This window comes from Drechmeria coniospora, chromosome 01 (assembly GCF_001625195.1).
Source record: "Drechmeria coniospora strain ARSEF 6962 chromosome 01, whole genome shotgun sequence".
In the NCBI taxonomy this organism is placed as follows: Eukaryota; Fungi; Ascomycota; class Sordariomycetes; order Hypocreales; family Ophiocordycipitaceae; genus Drechmeria; species Drechmeria coniospora.
The window spans coordinates 3,664,942-3,682,158 of NC_054389.1; the positions used below are offsets into that span (position 1 = coordinate 3,664,942).

Genomic DNA, 17,217 nt, shown 5'->3' on the forward strand with positions numbered 1-17,217 from the left:
AGATACTGTAGGTAATACCCTGTAATTACAGTATACTTACTAGGTGCTAATGTACTGTACGGAGTATTTGTGTACAGTACTTACACAAGTCCTTGAGCGTGTAAGTGTACTCCGTTCTCCGTGCCACTTGTTGATACAGAGCACGGCTTTGCTTACTTGTAACAAATGCTGCACCTCCCCTATTCGACACAGTAAGTACACTTAAGTGAGTACTGTACTCCGTACTCCGTAGTTGTACAGTATATAAGCAAGTATGTACTACAAACATAGGTAGGTGTACATGGAGCAAGTACTCCATTATTACTGCTGTACACCGACCTATATGTACAGCAATATCTATACTTATTAACCTGTGCTTCCAAGTACTCGAGCAAGAAAGTACACCTGGTAATAGTTATTACCTGATATTACTGTAATGTACAGTAGATGGATAGGACCACTGCTCGGCAATACTTCCCTACTGCATAAAAACCTGTGCTTATACTCCGTACTTGTAGGTGTACTTGTACTGTACAAGTAGGTGTACATGTAGTTGTAAGTACTTGTGAGTAGTCCGTCGGTGGTCCATCCTTGCAACCGCGCCGCGGATTGATGGAGCGCGGTCTTGGGGGGGATGCGGCCAGAGGGGCGAAAACGACAAATAATACACACTGTACGGAGCAGTAATCATTTGCGCCGTGCTGCAAGAGGTTGATCACGATCTCACAATTGCAGTGTGTCTTGGCCCATGGAGCTCGCACAACAGGAAAAGTCTGCGGCACATCAAACGGCGCAAACACTGCAAAGTCATACACATACTACCCCCCTCCACTCGGCGGAAATGGTGAAAATGGAGACACAAGGCGAAGCCGTATGATTGTACCAAAGGTGGTGCCAGACATGCCGCCAATGAAGTCGAGAAAGCGGATGGCGACGAAGCACAGCAAGACGCCGCCGTTGAGGCAGCCGATGCATTCATTATTGCGAGAACGGGTACTGTATCATGCACTGTGCGGTGTACCGTGTCAAGGTGCAGTACCCCTCTTCATTCGTACAACCAAGCAATTACACCTAACCCGGGCACTGCAAACAACTTGCACACGCGGTACTCCGTACATGCTGTACATATAAGTACTTGCCTAGTACGGAGTGCTCCGTGCAAGCACGCCCACAGAATTTGAGAATTGTGCGTATTACCTACTTGTACAAGCACATGCAAGTAACCACAATCCGCAGCCAAGGTAGGTAGGTAGGTTGGAGGTGCGCGTGCTGCTCCGAACTCGCCATCCCCCACTTCCCAAGGCCCACTGTGAGACCCTCGAACGAACCAGCGGCGGCGGAAGCGACCTGCGCAAGTTTGTACGTGTACTTACTTACTTGCATGGTCATCACGAGGGGTCGCCGCACAAGCTAAGGCGTGCATGTACTGACCGTACAGTGCAAGTAAGCAAGTACACGTGCTCACAGATGCACCGCCGAGGAGACAAAAATTCAAACACATCCATACCCTGAGCATGGCCAAGCTGCTTGCATTACTGCCATTGACATCCAGCATCGCTTCGAGAGAATCCGTTCATGGTAAAACAAGCAGCAGTTGGCGGAGACGTTCAATGCGGACTACTTCAAGGCATGACTACGACTTCCCAGTACTTGTGCACGAGCATGTGCATGTAATAATCCTATTCACATCATGTACTCCGTACTGCAAGAATTGTTCCTCGCAAGTCCATTGGTAATAATACTTGGCAAATACTCCGTACAGTACGGAGTACCGAGTACGTAGGTAGTGATTGCAATTACAATAGTACTTACGCTTTCTTACAGTACATGCACAACTACTTGAGTACGTGCAGAGTACCGCACCGCTGTACGGAGTAGTTGAAAGTAAGTACTGTAAGTAAGTACTGTAGAGATCATGCATGCACATGCACTTGTATCAGTGCAGTCTGTGTACTGTTTGGTACACTTGGTAATGGTACAAATCATCCTGGAGAACGGAGCACTGTAATTACAGTACACGTGCACAAAGTAGCTCTTGGTACAGAGTACATGTGCGCTTCCTTACGGAGAGGTACCTGGATGCCGGCGCATCTACCGGCCGGTAATTAGGCGCCGGTGCCAGTGTTTACTTACTTAGTACCTACCACGTAGGTACCTCCTCTGGCCAGGACGTGCCGAGAATTTCCATGTACGGAAACGTAGATGGCCGCTCGCTCACCGACTTGCTTCGCGACTTGGTTGGCTGGCGTAGCCTTTAGGTAAGCCACCGATTACTACCCGGCTCCAATCAAATTAACGACCCATGCTGTGTGGCAGTCGAGCAAACACACGAAATTCAAAAAAGTCCACTTCCGATTCAGCCCACGCCGTCGACCCCCCCAAGCCATTCAACCTCGCTTCCCATCACCTCATCGCTTGTTTCCTGCCGCTCCCTCGACCGTCTGCATCGCCCTGCGCACGCAGCACCCGGCCCCCGGACTCGAAAACGCCGACGGCTTACATTCGCCAGCCCTGGTCGCGCTCGCTGCCCCTCGCTGCCCCTCGCTGCCCCTCGTGCCCGTGCGTGCCACGGCAAAGGAGACTCTCGTCCTGACTGTCCGCAGCCACCGAGGCGGCGACAAGGACATCCCCCGAGGTCCGCCTCCGAAATCTGCCCCCCCGACGAGTACCGTCAGAGTCAACGGCTTCCTCCCATCGGTGGACCTCTTCCGCCAGCACCCCGAGGTGTACACATTTATGCCCCGCGTCTCTCGGCTGAGCGCATCTCGATTCCCCTCCATCTCTCGCCCGCCTCTCTCGCCTCCTCTCCTGCCGCTTCCAACGACGCACTCGTCGCCCCTTGTCCGATATGGATTCCGCCAATGTCAGGGGCCTGCTCGCCGCAAGCCTGGACGCGGATGCGGACAGCCGACGGCGGTCTGAGCTTCAGCTGAAGCAGGTACGTCGTCCTGACCCGACCCTCGTCCAACCTTGACGCGCTCGACACGCGATGCGGCGTGCGAGCCTGGCCCGACGCCGGCTCTCCTCCGTGGCCGCCCCGGTCGCCTCGAGCGTGGTCGCCGCTGCCCGTCACGGCCGACGCTGCGGCGCGCCGGAAGCCGTGCCGGCGTTCCTCCTTCATTGGCTGACGGCTCCCATTCTGTGCCTCGTAGGTCGAGGAAAGTGCCGGCTTCATGGACTGCCTCTTCCAGATATTGCAAGCGGAGCAGGATCCCAGCGTCCGACTCTCGAGTGCGTTTCTCTCCTCTTCCCCGCTCGTTTCCTCGGCCGTTCTTGCCGTCCCGTCCAGCTGCTGACGACTGTGCCAGCCGTCATCTACATCAAAAATCGCGTTCAACGCTCCTGGAACCCGATGGATCAGGATTCTAAGCAAGTCTTGATACCGGAGGAGGAGAAAACCCGCATCCGCCAGATACTGGTCCCTCTCCTGGCCGCCTCCGAGGGTCCCGTGCGCCAGCAGCTCGTCCCCGTCCTCCAGCGCATCCTCCAAGCCGACTTTCCGACGCGATGGCCTCGCTTCATCGAGTACACCATGGAGCTTCTCAACACCAACAGTCCGAGCTCCGTGCACGCCGGCCTGCAGTGTCTCCTCGCCCTCTGCCGCGCCTTTCGCTACAAGTCGACCGAGAGTCAGGATCGGCGGCAGTTCGACACCATCATCGAGACGAGCTTCCCTCGTCTCATGGCCATCTGCAACGAGCTGGTGAACCAGGAGAGCGACGAGGCCGGGGAGATGCTCCACCTCGCTCTGAAGGCCTACAAGCACGCGACATGGGTAACGTGACCTCCCCGGAAGCCGAAGGCGACGACGTGGCTGACCGACGGCAGCTTGAGCTGTCGCCCTACCTGCGGCAGGAGCAGACCAACATCGCCTGGTGCACCGTCTTCCTCCAGACCGTCGCCAAACCGGCGCCCGCGAGCTCCATGCAGGGCGACCCCTTCGAGCGCGAGAAGCACCAGTGGTGGAAGGCGAAGAAATGGGCCTTCTTCAACCTCAACCGCCTGTTCATCCGGTTCGTGCCCGCCCACGCTTCCGCCCGTCTCCGATGGCCGGTCGGTCCGCATCGTGCTGACGTTTTCCCGCGCAGACACGGCAACCCCGCGAGCCCGGGCAAGGGCGCCGAAGCCGCCGCCTTTGCCAAGAACTTCACGGCCAACATCGCGCCCGAAATCTTGAAGCACTACCTCCAGGAGATCGAGAAGTGGGTGGCCAAGACGACGTGGCTCAGCCGGTCCTGCCTGTCGTACATGCTCGTCTTCCTCGACGAGTCCGTCCGACCCAAGGAGATGTGGACCCATCTCAAGGCCCACCTGACGAACCTGGTCACCCACTTCGTCTTCCCCGTCCTCTGCCTCTCGCCCGAGGATGTCGAGCAGTTCGAGGAGGAGCCGGAGGAGTACCTGCACCGCAAGCTCAACTACTTCGAGGAGGCCTCGGCGCCCGACGTCTCGGCCACCAACTTCCTCGTCAACCTCACCAAGAACCGGCGGAAGGAGACGTTTGAGATCCTCAAGTTCGTCAACGCCGTCGTCAACGAGTACGAGCAGTCGCCCGACGACAAGAAGAACCACATCGCCAAGGAGGGCGCCCTGCGCATGATCGGCACCCTCGCCCCCGTCATCCTGAGCAAGAAGAGCCCCATCGCCGACCAGGTCGAGTACTTCCTCGTCCGATACGTCTTCCCCGACTTCACCAGCGCCCAGGGCTACCTCCGCGCGCGCGCCTGCGACACCATCGAGAAGTTCGAGCAGCTCAACTTCCAGGACCAGAACAACCTGCTCACCATCTACCGCCACATCCTCGACTGCATGGCCGACCCGGCCCTGCCCGTCCGCGTCACCGCCGCCCTGGCCCTCCAGCCCCTCATCCGACACGACGTGATCCGGACGAGCATGCAGCAGAGCATCCCGACCATCATGCAGCAGCTCCTCAAGCTCGCCAACGAGGCCGACATCGACGCCCTCGCCAACGTCATGGAGGACTTTGTCGAAGTCTTCGCCACCGAGCTCACGCCCTTCGCCGTGGCCCTCTGCGAGCAGCTGCGCGACACCTACCTCCGCATCGTGCGCGAGCTCTTGGAGAAGGAGACCAAGGCCGGCGACGACGCCGACCTCTACGCCGACTACGATGACAAGAGCATCACGGCCCTCGGCGTCCTGCAAACCATCGGGACGCTCATCCTGACGCTCGAGAACACGCCCGATGTCCTGCTCCACATCGAGTCCGTCCTGATGCCCGTCGTCAAGATCACGCTGGAGAACAAGCTATACGGTGAGAGTCGCTTCCTTGGCGGGCGAGATGCTCGTCCGGGCCTCGCCCCCGTCGCCGCCTCGTGACGCTAACGCGCGACCGCAGACCTCTACAACGAGGTGTTTGAGATCATCGACAGCTGCACCTTCGCGGCCAAGAGCATATCGCCCAACATGTGGCAGGCCTTTGAGATGATCCACGCCACCTTCAAGGCCGGTGCCGAGTACTACCTCGAGGACATGCTGCCCGCCCTCGACAACTTCGTCCAGTACGGCGTCCCCCAGCTGACGCAGAAGCCGGACTACGTCGAGGCGCTCTACTCCATGGTGGCCGACATGTTCACCGACAAGGTGCAGGGCGGCGTCGAGAGGATCTGCGCCTGCAAGCTGGCCGAAGCCATGATGCTGAGCCTGAGGGACAACATCGACAAGTACGTCGAGGGCTTCGTCGTCATGGCCATGGAGGTGCTGGCTGCCCAGGACATCAAGATCAAGAGCTACAAGATCCACCTGATGGAGATGGTGATCAACGCCATGCACTACAACACGCTGTTCGCCCTGCAGGTGCTGGAGAGCAAGGGTTGGACGAACCGCTTCTTCAGCCTCTGGTTCAGCAACATGTCGTCGTTCAGCCGCGTGCACGACAAGAAGCTTTGCATCGTCTCCATCTCGGCGCTGCTAAGCATCAACCGCGACCAGATTCCGGCCAGCGTCGCCGTCGGTTGGCCGCGCCTGCTGCAGGGCATCACCGAGCTTTTCAAGTCGCTCCCGGGTGCCATGAGGAGTGAGTGCCCACGGACGGCAGCCTCAGCCGCGAATGCCGTGCTAACGTGTCGTGTGTCCCAGATCGAGAGGAGGCCCTGCGGGACGACTTCCAGTTCGACACGAACTACGGCGAGGCCGACGAGGATGAGTGGGACGAGGCCGAGACCAACTGGAACGGCGACGAGATGGCCGAGGAGCAGGAAGCGACGACCAAGGACGATGGAAAGGCATATCTGGAGTTCCTGAACCAGCAGGTACGGCACCGCCAGTCCCCAGGAGCAGCGCTTGAGGTGCATCGCGTACTGACCGATGGCATCAGGCCCAGCAGTTTAGCCGCAGCGTCGAGGACGACGACGACGACGAAGAGGAGCTCGGCGAAGACAGCGTCCTTCTCGAGACCCCCTTGGACCGGATCGAGCCCTATCAGCTGTTCAAGGCCACTTTGATGAGTAAGCACGTCCTGCAGGCAACTGATGACGGTTCGTCGGTGATTAACGCGCAGATGACAGAAATGGAACAAGAGCAACCGCAGTTCTACACCGAGCTGGCTGGCCATCTCTCCAACGAGGAGCAAGAGGTGATTCATGCCGTCATCCTCAAGGCAGACGAAGTCGCGGCGCAGCAGGTGCAGCAGACGCAGCAGGTGCAGCAGGCTCAATGAGGGCAGATGTCGGCTCGTCAAGGACGGCTCGCCCGGCAAAGCGTGCCAAGGCTGCTAGCCGGTGTCCCTCCTTTGACGCCTGCGGATGGCCCGGTCGACGTGTTCCCGGAGACGGAACGCTAGGTCACCTAATAATGTTGGATGAACGAGGGAAATAGACGACGGAGGCGGTGCCTTAGTTCGGCAAAAGAAGAGAATACCCAGCGCAAGCACGTGGATCAAATCAGTTGTAGCTGAGGATCTGCAACAGGTGAGGAGTCGACGTTGGTGCTGCTGTTGCTCATGCGTACCCTCTACGCATCCTGGCTTCTTGATTTGACGAGGGGGACGGGTGCTGCTTAGACCGATGGGGACATTTGCGGAATGCGAGTGTAAGTATGCACGTAAATTTTGTCTAGACGCAGTCAAATATGCCTGTGACGGTAGGCGAAGCCACCATCAAAAGTGTTTTTTTCATATCCATCTAATCTTCTGCGAGGAAGTCCTCGTATACACGCACACGAACATGCTAAGGAAAGGCGAGGTAGTAATTACTGTATTCAAAGTATTGTCTTGCTTACAATACATGTATTACAGTGTATCATGGATGTACATGTAAGAACGAGTGCTGTAGGCGTACTGTACAGTACTTAGTTTGGTCGTCTTATGCAGTGTACAGTACGCAAGTAGGCACGTTGTAAGGATGCTCCGTACGAGGTATTACTACCTAAGTACTTGTACAACTACTACTTACAGTACGGAGTAGTTGGTGTACTTGCATGTACAACTACGATTAACCGCACGTGGCAGCATAAGTGAGCATCCTTGAGCACTCCGTATTATACAACTACTTAACTAGTACTTAAAGTACATGCACACCTAGTTGTGCTCCGTACTAAAAGTACAGTACTTTCACGTATTACAAGTACTCCGTACGGAGCGCAATTGTTACCTATAAGATACCTTCCTTGGTCTTATCTGCCTTCCTGCTGTTCCTATGGTACTGCGAGTCCTCGGACACAACTCGGACAGGTACGTACCAAGGGTGCCTACCCCACACTTCGATGGCCGATCCTGAGGTACTGGATACCTGCAGGAGACTTCGGCACACTCCGGTCGCCAGGGCTGGCCAGGGTGATAGGTCTCTTGAGACACCGACTCGTACTTGTAAGCCTTCCATGGGCGGGCGGTACGAGTGCAACTCCCGCCCTAGCTGCCAATGTCACATTGTACCTCGTACGTACCCTGTACATCAAGATCAAGGTAGGAGTGCGGACGAGTCCACCTGACGTAGTGTCGTGTTGTGATGTTGCCGAGCTCAAGCTCCTTTCCCTCCACATGTACTTACTTCACCACCACACACCGACACCAAACTCTAGATAACAGCTCTCGACTGGCACTCTCCATCTTCCGAGGAATACAGACGCAAGGCACACGTACGAGCAGACACTCATCTCGACCGCGACTCCATCTCCCGCGGCCGCTCGATCTGGAGTCCCCGGCCGTTGTTGGAACGTGGAACTCACCGTCCTCCCTGCATTGATCTCCCTCGACACTTTCAGGGAGGCCGACTGTAAGCCGACACCGGATCAAGGAGCAGCATTTCGGTCGTTTTCAAAATGACGACGAGATACCGCGTCGAATGTGAGTCGAGGCTCGGTCGGCCGTTTGTGGCCTCCGAATACCACCCCCCCTCTGCCTTGGTGTTCGGCGGTCAAGATGTGGACGAGTGATGCTGACGGTTTCAAGACGCGCTCAAGACGCACAGGCGAGACCAGTTCATCGGTATGTGATCTGGCTCTTTCCATGGGCGAGCGGCAGATGCTTCCAACGTTGGTGTGCCGTTTGTGGCTGCCTGTGACACGCGCCGCTGCCGAGCGCACGTGCATGCGGCGGATGCTGACGTTGCGGCAGAATGGGTCAAAGGCCTCCTGGCCGTGCCCTTTGTTCTCTACTCGCAGCCGACGGGCGTGTTCGGCGATGGCACCAGCGTGGCGAAGATGGCCGACGAGGCTCATCGGCGATACGCAGAGATCATGCGCGACGTCGAGATGATGATCGACGACCACAGTGAGTTGCACTTCGTCGGCCCTCGTCCCATTGCTGACCGGGTGTTGCAGTCTCACGCCAGAAGCAAAATCTGCTACAGGTCCAGGACGCGAACGGCAACGGCGGTGGCGTCGACATCAACTCGCTCTTCCTCCCAACCATTCCGTCCAAGCTGGGCATGCTGGTCCCGACGGCCGGCCCCTTCTTCACGCGGCTGCCACTGGAGGCGGCCTTCAAGTACCAGGACCGCAAGCGCTACATCTCGTCGCGGCGGTACGTCGCGCCGTCCTTCAACGACGTGCGCCTCGTGCTCAACTCGGCACAGATCATGGCCGTCACGGGCGGCGCGCTGCAGCTCGCGACCTTTGACGGTGACGTGACGCTGTACGACGACGGGGAGAGCCTGGAGCCGTCGAGCCCCATCATCCATCGGCTGCTGGGTACGTATGACGGAACACTTCGGGCGGGCGGTCGGACGACGACGAGAGCGTGCGTAGACTGACCGAGGGGCTGCAGACCTCCTCAGCAAGAACATCAAAATCGGCATCGTCACGGCGGCCGGCTACACGACGGCGGACGGCTACTACAGCCGGCTGCACGGGCTTCTGGACGCCATCGCCGAATCGCCGGATCTCGACGACGCGCAGAAGCGGAGCCTCGTCATCATGGGCGGCGAGGCCAACTACCTGTTCCGGTTCGACCCGGCCTCGAAGCACCGTCTCGCGCCGGTCGAGCGGTCGCAGTGGTTGACGCCCGAGATGGCCATGTGGTCCGAGGCGGACATCGCCGCTCTCCTCGACGTGGCCGAGTCGGCGCTGCGCGACTGCGTGCGGACCATGAGGCTGCCGGCGACGATTGTGCGCAAGGACCGGGCCGTGGGCATCGTGCCGACGGATCCGTCGGTGCGGATCGCGCGCGAGTCCCTCGAGGAGACGGTGCTCGTCGTCCAGCGCATCCTCGAGCTGTCGAGCCTCGGCTCTCGCGTGCAGGCGGCGGGGACGCCGAGCCAGCGCGGGGTGCCGTTCTGCGCCTTCAACGGCGGCCGCGACGTCTTCGTCGACATTGGCGACAAGAGCTGGGGCGTGACGGTTTGCCAGCAGTGGTTCGGCCGCGGCGCCGGCCAGGCCATCGGCGGGGAGAACACGCTGCACGTGGGCGACCAGTTCCTGAGCGCCGGGTCCAACGACTTCAAGGCTCGGAGCGTCGGCACGACGGCGTGGATCGCGAGCCCGGCCGAGACGGTGGAGCTGCTCGACGAGCTGGCAGACTTGATGCAGAAGAAGCTGTCGTGAGCCTAGACCCCTAGGGAGCCGACCATGAGGTGCGGTCTCCCCGTCGTGCCACGGGCGCACCACTCGCGAATACAGGCAGACGGAACGCAGCGGCATGCACGAGACACGAGACAGGTGCACAAGTACGCGCACGTGTCGATATATCTAGATTCATTCCATTCGGTGCCGACGGTGGATGTGTCCTGCTCCTTGCCTCCGAGTGCGCTTGCACGTAACCAGCCATTCTGACTTGCCTTTTCTCCCGAAGGAGCGACGGCAAAAGAATGACTGACCGAATGTCCAGTCCAAAGCTCGAGCTCCATTGCGCAGATCTGCTCGCAAGCAGACCGACACAGTGCATGTCTGTCCAGCATAAAATTAATTATCCTTCACAGCAACGGAACCGGCATGGTCAACCTCTCGTCCTTTGCACCGAACCGATGGTGCGAGGTGTGGGACATTTTCAAGTATGTTCGCTGGAGCGCAGCGTGGTCAAGCACCTGCGGACAGATGATGAGCGGCATCTCGCTTCCGAGTCATCATTTCTCGTCTCGTCACGCGGACGCGTCCTAACAATGGGAAGCCATCGGGTTCCCGTCCAAGGTCACGTCGTGACATCGGTATTCTGAGTTGAGGTCACCGGGCCGAGCGGGAACCATGGAGCGGGAACTAGGCAACGGAGAAGTCGGCACTTGTGGTATGCGGGATGCGCAACATATGGGCCAAGTTAGCGTCGGTCGGTCGAGCTCTAATGAGCGGGTGCGGAGGAGTTCCGGCTGAGTTTGAGCTTCTCATCGCGGCGGATATTGTTCGTGTGCTTCGAGTTGAACTGAGCACCTGAGCCTCTGAGCGAGCGACGAATGATGGATGACGGTGTGGCTGCGCCGCGGTGGAGGTGGAGGCCAACAACGGCGGTACAGGGGAAGCTTGTGCTTGTACTTGTACATGCAGCACACCTCCGTCCTACGTACAGGTACAAATAATACAAGTTGCTGTATGTACCACCACCTTTCGCCACGCGTCGCTCCAACGGTTGGCACCGGACGCAGGCTCAATGACGAACGGCAGTGTGCATGCATGTATTACTCCGTACCCTGGGAGTATTTTCTCCGTCTCCGTGCCGCACTCCGTACTCCGTACACTGTGATAAATAGAGTTGGGCCAGTTTTGGTGGGGGTGGAGGGAACGCGCAACTTCCGGTGCCGGCTTAGCCGGCTGGACCAATTGTCCGTACCCGGTTTTCCTGCCTACCACGTACGTAGCTCCCTCGACCTCTCGACTTCATCCTGCGCTCAAGCTCTCAATAACCCTCCGCCATTGCGCCACGGGAAACGCCCGCTTCTCTCCGCCTCTCTCCGCCAGTGCCGCCGCGAGCGACGAGCAGGCGAGGCGACTTCACAACTTGCGCCTTCGACCCTCGGTTGGCTGGGACACCTTCCTACCCCTCCGGCTGGCCGTTTGTTCGCCGTCTGGCATCAGCAACGAGCCAATTTTCCTCCCTTGACAGGCTTCCCCCGTTCTTCGAGGCCAAAATGTTGATAGCAAGCAGACATTCAAGCACGACCTGGACCAATCATGACCGAACCTTCTCCGCCGCCGCCGCTGGCCGATACGGCCGGATGTCATGGCGCCCTTGTCCGCTCGCCATTCGCTACTTTGGCCCATCCGTTCAGCCCATCCCGTCCAGGCCGCCCACCGCCCTTGGCTATCCCATGGCTCCATGTCGTAATTATCTTGCATTATTACGCTGCCGTTGTCCGCGCTCGTCCTCGTCGGCCGGCCCCCCCCATCTCCGATGATCGACACGGGATGTTCTGGGATACCCCCCCTCGGTCGTGGCTTAGACTACACCGACAAACCCGGCATTCGGCACACGCACTGCCCAGCATCCCATGTCCCCTCGCCCGACCAGCAACGTCAGGCAGACGCCGAGCGGTGCCGTCTGGACAGGGAGACGGCACCAACTCGTGCGGGTGGGACAAAACTGGGGGCGCAAGCATGTCACGATGTCGGTATCAATATTCCACGGCACAGGCGCCCGCACACTCGGCCCGCATCGAACGGGTCATTGTCATCTTGTCATTCGCTGTCGCCTACTACAAACATGCCTTGCTACATATGCTCACTGTCCGAGGGCTTCAAGTCAGAGAGCCAATCGCTGTCGTCGCCGCCGCCATCCATAGCGGCAATCCCGGCCGCCGCATGGAGGAACAGCGCACCCCAAAAACCACATGGCCGCCCTGCACCGGCGGCATACCTGCCATGCAATGATTATTGACAAGAAGAAGAAAGACACGGGCACATCTGTGCCGACGGGTCCGAAGCGTGCATGCTTGAACCAAAGGGGAGAGGGAGGTCCCCAAGAGCGCACGGATAGAAACGAGCCGCACCAGTCCGCCAAGCGAACCAGGCAGGCCTGCCAAGCCTAGGGGGAAAGAAACGATAAGTCGTCGATGAAGCAACGCCAGGTTGACTTGACGGCCCCCTTTGTGGCCCCCCCTCCCCGACTCCACAATACCCGGAACGCCACCAAGCCTCGAGAACGCCAGTGGCAATGGCAGTCATCGACGACACCGGATGCCGCCAATCATTCAACTCATGAGACACCTCAATAACGTCAAGTCGTGTCGGGAGCGAAATGGGTGTGTGTGTGTGTGTGTGTGTGTGTGTGTGTGTGAATACGTGAGAGTAGTTGTATGTATATGTGCGTGCGTGTGTGTGCGTGTGTGGGCGCCCTCGCATGTGTGCGATGCGTGGGTGCGTGGGTGCGTGGGTGTGTGCGAGTGTATGTGGGCGTGTGCGCGGGTGTGCTTCTGCGTGCGTGCGTCGTTGCCAACTGCCCGGTCTAGTAGCCAGGTTGGCCAGGCATCTTCCCGAGCGAGTGGGAGCCGGTGCTCTTCGGAGGTAGGTGGCTGTGGCAAAAGATCTTCTTCGATCCGAGCTTGCTGCACGAGTCCTTCTTGGCCGCGTCGATGAGCTGGGCCGGGTCGTCGTAGGATTCGAGCTGGCAGCACTCGATGTTCTTGACCCAGCGGTTGCCGAGCACGTCCTCGATGGAGATGCGCTTGGACGGGTTCGGGTTGAGCATCTGCAGGAGAAGCCGACGCAGGGCGGGCGGGTTGATGCCCATGTCGAAGGCGAGGCAGGTCGGGTAGTCGGTGTCGGTGATGCAGGCGTCGCACTCGGGGTGCTTCCGGTACCACTTCTCCCAGCCCTGGACGAGCTTGTCGTAGTGCAGGTTGCCGCGCTCGGCCCGCGACCAGATGGCGCCGCCAAAGGTGAGGTAGATCATGACAATGGCCGAGCTCCAGACGTCGAGGGCGCGCGCGTCGTACCTGTCCGCCTTGGCGAGCACCTCGGGCGCGATGTACGGCTCGCTGCCGCAGATGCCGGGCGAGCAGAGCCGGACGTCGCCCATGTTCTGGCCGCACTGGCCGCCCGACTCGCGCAGGCCCGGGTGGGTGCCCGAGAAGACCTCGGAGACGCCAAAGTCGGTGATCTTGAGCTTGCTGTCCTTGGTCAGCAGCAGGTTCTCGAGCTTGATGTCGCGGTGGGCGATGCCGTTGGCGTGCAGGTAGCCGACGCCCTGGATGAGCTGCTTGAAGAGGCAGAGCCGGTCCTTCTTCTTCTCCTCGCCCTTGAGGTGGCCCTTCTGCACGAGGGAGAAGAGGTCGCCCTCGGAGCAGTACTCCATCACGTGGTTCCACCGGTTGTGATCGGTGCAGAGCCGGATCGTCTCGACGATGTTGGGGTGGTGAATGCTCTTGGCGATGCTGAACTCGGACTTGATCTTCTTCTCGTACTCCTCCTGGCTCTCGCGGTGCGACTTGCCGCGGAACTCCTTGACGGCGTAGAGCTCCGTCGGGCAGCCCTTGCGGACCATGAGCGTCACCTTGGAGGCGGCGCCCTTGCCGAGGTGCTTGCCGTGCCGGCCGAGCAGCTTGGAGAGGTACTCGAACTCGGACTGCAGCTCGGCCACGTCGACGGTGAAGTCGTCGGGCAGGCTCAGGCTCATGCGCCGCGCCTTGGCGCCCGTGCCAGCGTCGGGCGGGATCGCCCACGGCAACCGCTCGGGCGGGTACGTCTTCTCCTCGTCAGCCTGCGCGCCCTGGGCCGCCGCGAGCCCGCGGTTGTCCGAGTCGAAGCTGCTCGCGCGCCGCGCCGGCGCCGGCTGCGGCGGCTGTCGGCCCCTACCCATCGTCGCGCCGACAAAGTTGACGGCCCGGCCGCGCAGCGTCAGCACCGTCGCCGCCCGAGCCTTCTTCTTGAAGTCGTCGGGGTTGGGCAGGGCGCCGTTGGTCATCGTCATGGGCGCGTGCGTCGGCGCGTGCGTCGGCGCCATCTCGACGGGGGAACCGGGCGACGGCGGCGAGCTCGATCGCGTCGTCGTCGAGGACTTGTTGGTCGACGACAGGACTCCGTCGCCGGAAGAGGTGCCGACGCTCCCGCCGAGGACGATGCTCGAGTTGGTCGTGTCCGTCGTCGACAGGGACGGCAAGTCGACGATGGCCTGCTCTCGTTCCTTTTCCTGCAGCGAATTGGATCGACGGAACAGGCTCGACATGGTGCGCTTCAGCCTGCTCGTGGATCCGCGCGTCGAGCGACGCGAGGCCGGCGTCAGCGGTGCTTGGGACGGGCACGGATCCGGCTGGCCGGGTGTGCGCGGCGTCGACGCGGGAGGCGACTGCTGCCTCGACGTGGGAGGCGACTGCTGCCCCGACGCGGGAGGCGACTGCTGCCTCGACGTGCTCGTCGGCGGGGGGGTCGTCGACGTAGGCGAAGCGAGAAGAGGCGCCGTCTTGGGCGCCGCGCTCGAGGGAGGGTTCTGCCCCGCTTGGTCGGCTCGCTCGCGCGGGTGGCTGCTCGCGCTGTCGTCGTCGACCTGGCCGGGATGCAGCGTCGTAAAGTCTTGCGAGTGTCGGCCGCCGCTAACGGGCGTCACGGGTTCGAGCGGCGAATCGCTGCCCGACTCTTCCTCGTGGCCGCCTTCCTCGAGGATGGGATCGGTGATGTCGGAAGGAAACTGATGAGCCGACGACGAGTAGCTGGCGCCGCCGTAGCGAAGCAGGGCGGCGAATGGCGATTCCAACGCTGCTGGCGCCGTCGCCGGAGGCAATCCGCTGAGGGCGGCTGGTTCGTCGTGCAATGTCAGCAACTTGTCGGAAGACGACGCAGCGTTCGTCGGCGGGAGGGAGGGAAGAGGAGGAGAAGGAGGGAGGAGGGGATGAGGGAGGAATGAATGAATGAACGGATGTTCGGAGGGAAATTGAACTGAATGACGTGATGGCCTAGGCGGACAGCAGTCGGACGGACGGACGGAGACGAGATCGGAGATGGGGTGGATGGAATGGCAGATCGACGGATAGGGGGGTGGACGGCTGGACGGCCAGAGAACGGACGCATGCGATCTGAGCCCAGACGGCACGACGCACCACACACACTGCGAGTAAGTGCGTCGCACATTGCATGGAAGGGCTCGAAGAAGGATGGAACACGCGGGGGGTTGCAGCTATGGGTTGCATGGCGGCTCTCCACGGAAGTGGCGGATGACACTTACCAATGCTCGAGGAAGCGTCCGACGACGGTATTGGCCGAGGCGCCGAAGGCCCCATCACCGGTGATGCTGGCGAGAGAGCCATCGTACTCTGCGAGCGCTGAGTCGCCGAATGGCCGAGGGAGCGGTGGATGTCGCCGTTAGCGGTTAGCCGATCTTGCCGTTGTCGCAGGTACGGAAAAACCGCTGGCGGTAATAAAACGTCAGGGCCAGTCGCAGAACCGGCAGGTCACAGGTGGTGGGGTCGCCTTCTGGCGGGCGGAGGCCGCTGCTGTAGGGGCCTGCTGGGCGAGCCCGTCGGGGCCTGTTGGGACCTGGAGGGTGGGTGGCCGGGGGAGCCAGCCACGACGTAATGGCACGGCGCTACTGCCAGTGGGAAGCCGTGTCCGACAGCAGCAGAGGAGAATGACCGAGTCTTGTGGCTCTATCCTGTAGGCAGGCAAGCGTCCAAAGCGTGGAGGGAGGGGGCGGTCAGTCGTCGTTGCTCACGCAATCGACGCGGGAGAGAAATTCTCAACAGGCGGTGGATCGTATCGACGCCGGTTGCCGCCGTCCTGTTGTTTTCCCTTTGCTTTTCGGCGGGAAGATGGCGAGGGGGTGGGTGCCTCCGACCGGTCGGGCGCGTCGGTATTGGTGAAGAAGAACGGAAGTAGTGGTGGAGGGACCTTGGTCGCAGGCCACACCCAGCCGTTTCTTTCTTTCCTTCTGGCGAAGAATCGTGCCGACGAGCAAAAATCCAAGGCAGGCCGCGTTGGTAGGATTCGATCACCGTTGACGTAGGGCCCAGCCCAACATTGGAGAGTATCGGCAGGACTGGCTGGTGGTGTCGACTCGTCTTGGTGCTGGAAAGGACCGGCAGGTACCGGATGGAGGAGGACTGAGCAGTGGACCGAACGGAAGGCCGAACGCACAGTCGACACAGGATGGCCGGCTGAAAGGAGGGCCGAGATGAGAGCCGAGGGGAGAATAGAGAGTATGGAGAGAAGCGAGAGAGAGGAAGGGAAGAAGCGAGAGGAGGCAAGAGAACTTTTGACGGAGGAGGACCGACCTGGCCGGACAGCGAGGGGCCGAGGCGAGGATGAGGGGGGGTAAGGGGGTAGATGACGGCCAGAGTCGAGTTCGACGGGCTCGAGGACGAGGGGAGAAGCGAGGCCGGAGGGCAGGAGGGCAACGCATCAACAAGAAACACAGCAGAGGAAGGTGTTAGAGGAACGACGCTGGATGGATTTGTTCTGACACAACCAGAAAAAAGCGCGCGCCCAGCGAGCGCTGTTGGCTGTTTTGTAAAGTGAGTTCCCACTCGCAATCCGCAAGTGCGGTGCAGGTACCCTCTCTCTCAGGCAGGTCCGTTGATGAGCAGCCGTGGGCAGGCGGCTCCCTAGCGCTGTACAATACCGCAAGTACTACTGGCAGCAAGCGTAGGTGAATGCTGTACTTGAGCATGGAGTACTTACTGTTGGTGTGCTTGGATGTACGGAGTAATTACCGTTTGCCGCAAAGTACCACTACTGGCGGGTGCGAGGCAAGTACTCACACCACTCTGCACGGAGTACGGGGTACCTGTGCCCGTGTTACAAATACGCGTACTTGCCGGAGGGGTGCCGGAGTGTAAGTACAACCACATGTACATGTACTTGCGCCCGTGCAGGTGCAGATAAGTACTGTACGTGCCTAGCATCGTCTGGCGCGGTGGTAGGTGATGCCGCCGA

At 60.0% G+C, this 17,217-nt stretch overlaps 4 protein-coding genes across 4 annotated transcripts; 3 read left to right on the forward strand and 1 right to left on the reverse strand.

The window, feature by feature from the left end:
* Positions 1-2,827: 2,827 nt before the first annotated feature.
* DCS_00871 (uncharacterized protein) lies at positions 2,828-6,655 on the forward strand (the record flags this gene model as incomplete). The annotated part of the gene is made up of 8 exons (XM_040798206.1): positions 2,828-2,917; positions 3,132-3,210; positions 3,288-3,754; positions 3,808-3,992; positions 4,068-5,251; positions 5,336-6,013; positions 6,076-6,248; positions 6,314-6,655. The coding sequence occupies 8 exons, from the start codon at positions 2,828-2,830 to the stop codon at positions 6,653-6,655; spliced, it is 3,198 nt and encodes a 1,065-aa protein (XP_040659089.1).
* A 1,598-nt stretch (positions 6,656-8,253) lies between these two features.
* On the forward strand, positions 8,254-9,975 carry DCS_00872 (uncharacterized protein; the record flags this gene model as incomplete). Its single annotated transcript, XM_040798207.1, has 5 exons — positions 8,254-8,278; positions 8,384-8,419; positions 8,549-8,704; positions 8,755-9,123; positions 9,200-9,975. The coding sequence occupies 5 exons, from the start codon at positions 8,254-8,256 to the stop codon at positions 9,973-9,975; spliced, it is 1,362 nt and encodes a 453-aa protein (XP_040659090.1).
* Positions 9,976-11,529: 1,554 nt separating this feature from the next.
* Positions 11,530-12,225, forward strand: DCS_00873 (uncharacterized protein; the record flags this gene model as incomplete). Its single annotated transcript, XM_040798208.1, has 1 exon — positions 11,530-12,225. One exon carries the CDS (start codon positions 11,530-11,532, stop codon positions 12,223-12,225), a length of 696 nt encoding a protein of 231 aa, XP_040659091.1.
* A 574-nt stretch (positions 12,226-12,799) lies between these two features.
* On the reverse strand, positions 12,800-15,566 carry DCS_00874 (kinase domain containing protein; the record flags this gene model as incomplete). The annotated part of the gene is made up of 2 exons (XM_040798209.1): positions 12,800-15,225; positions 15,512-15,566. 2 exons carry the CDS (start codon positions 15,564-15,566, stop codon positions 12,800-12,802), a joined length of 2,481 nt encoding a protein of 826 aa, XP_040659092.1.
* Positions 15,567-17,217: the final 1,651 nt, after the last annotated feature.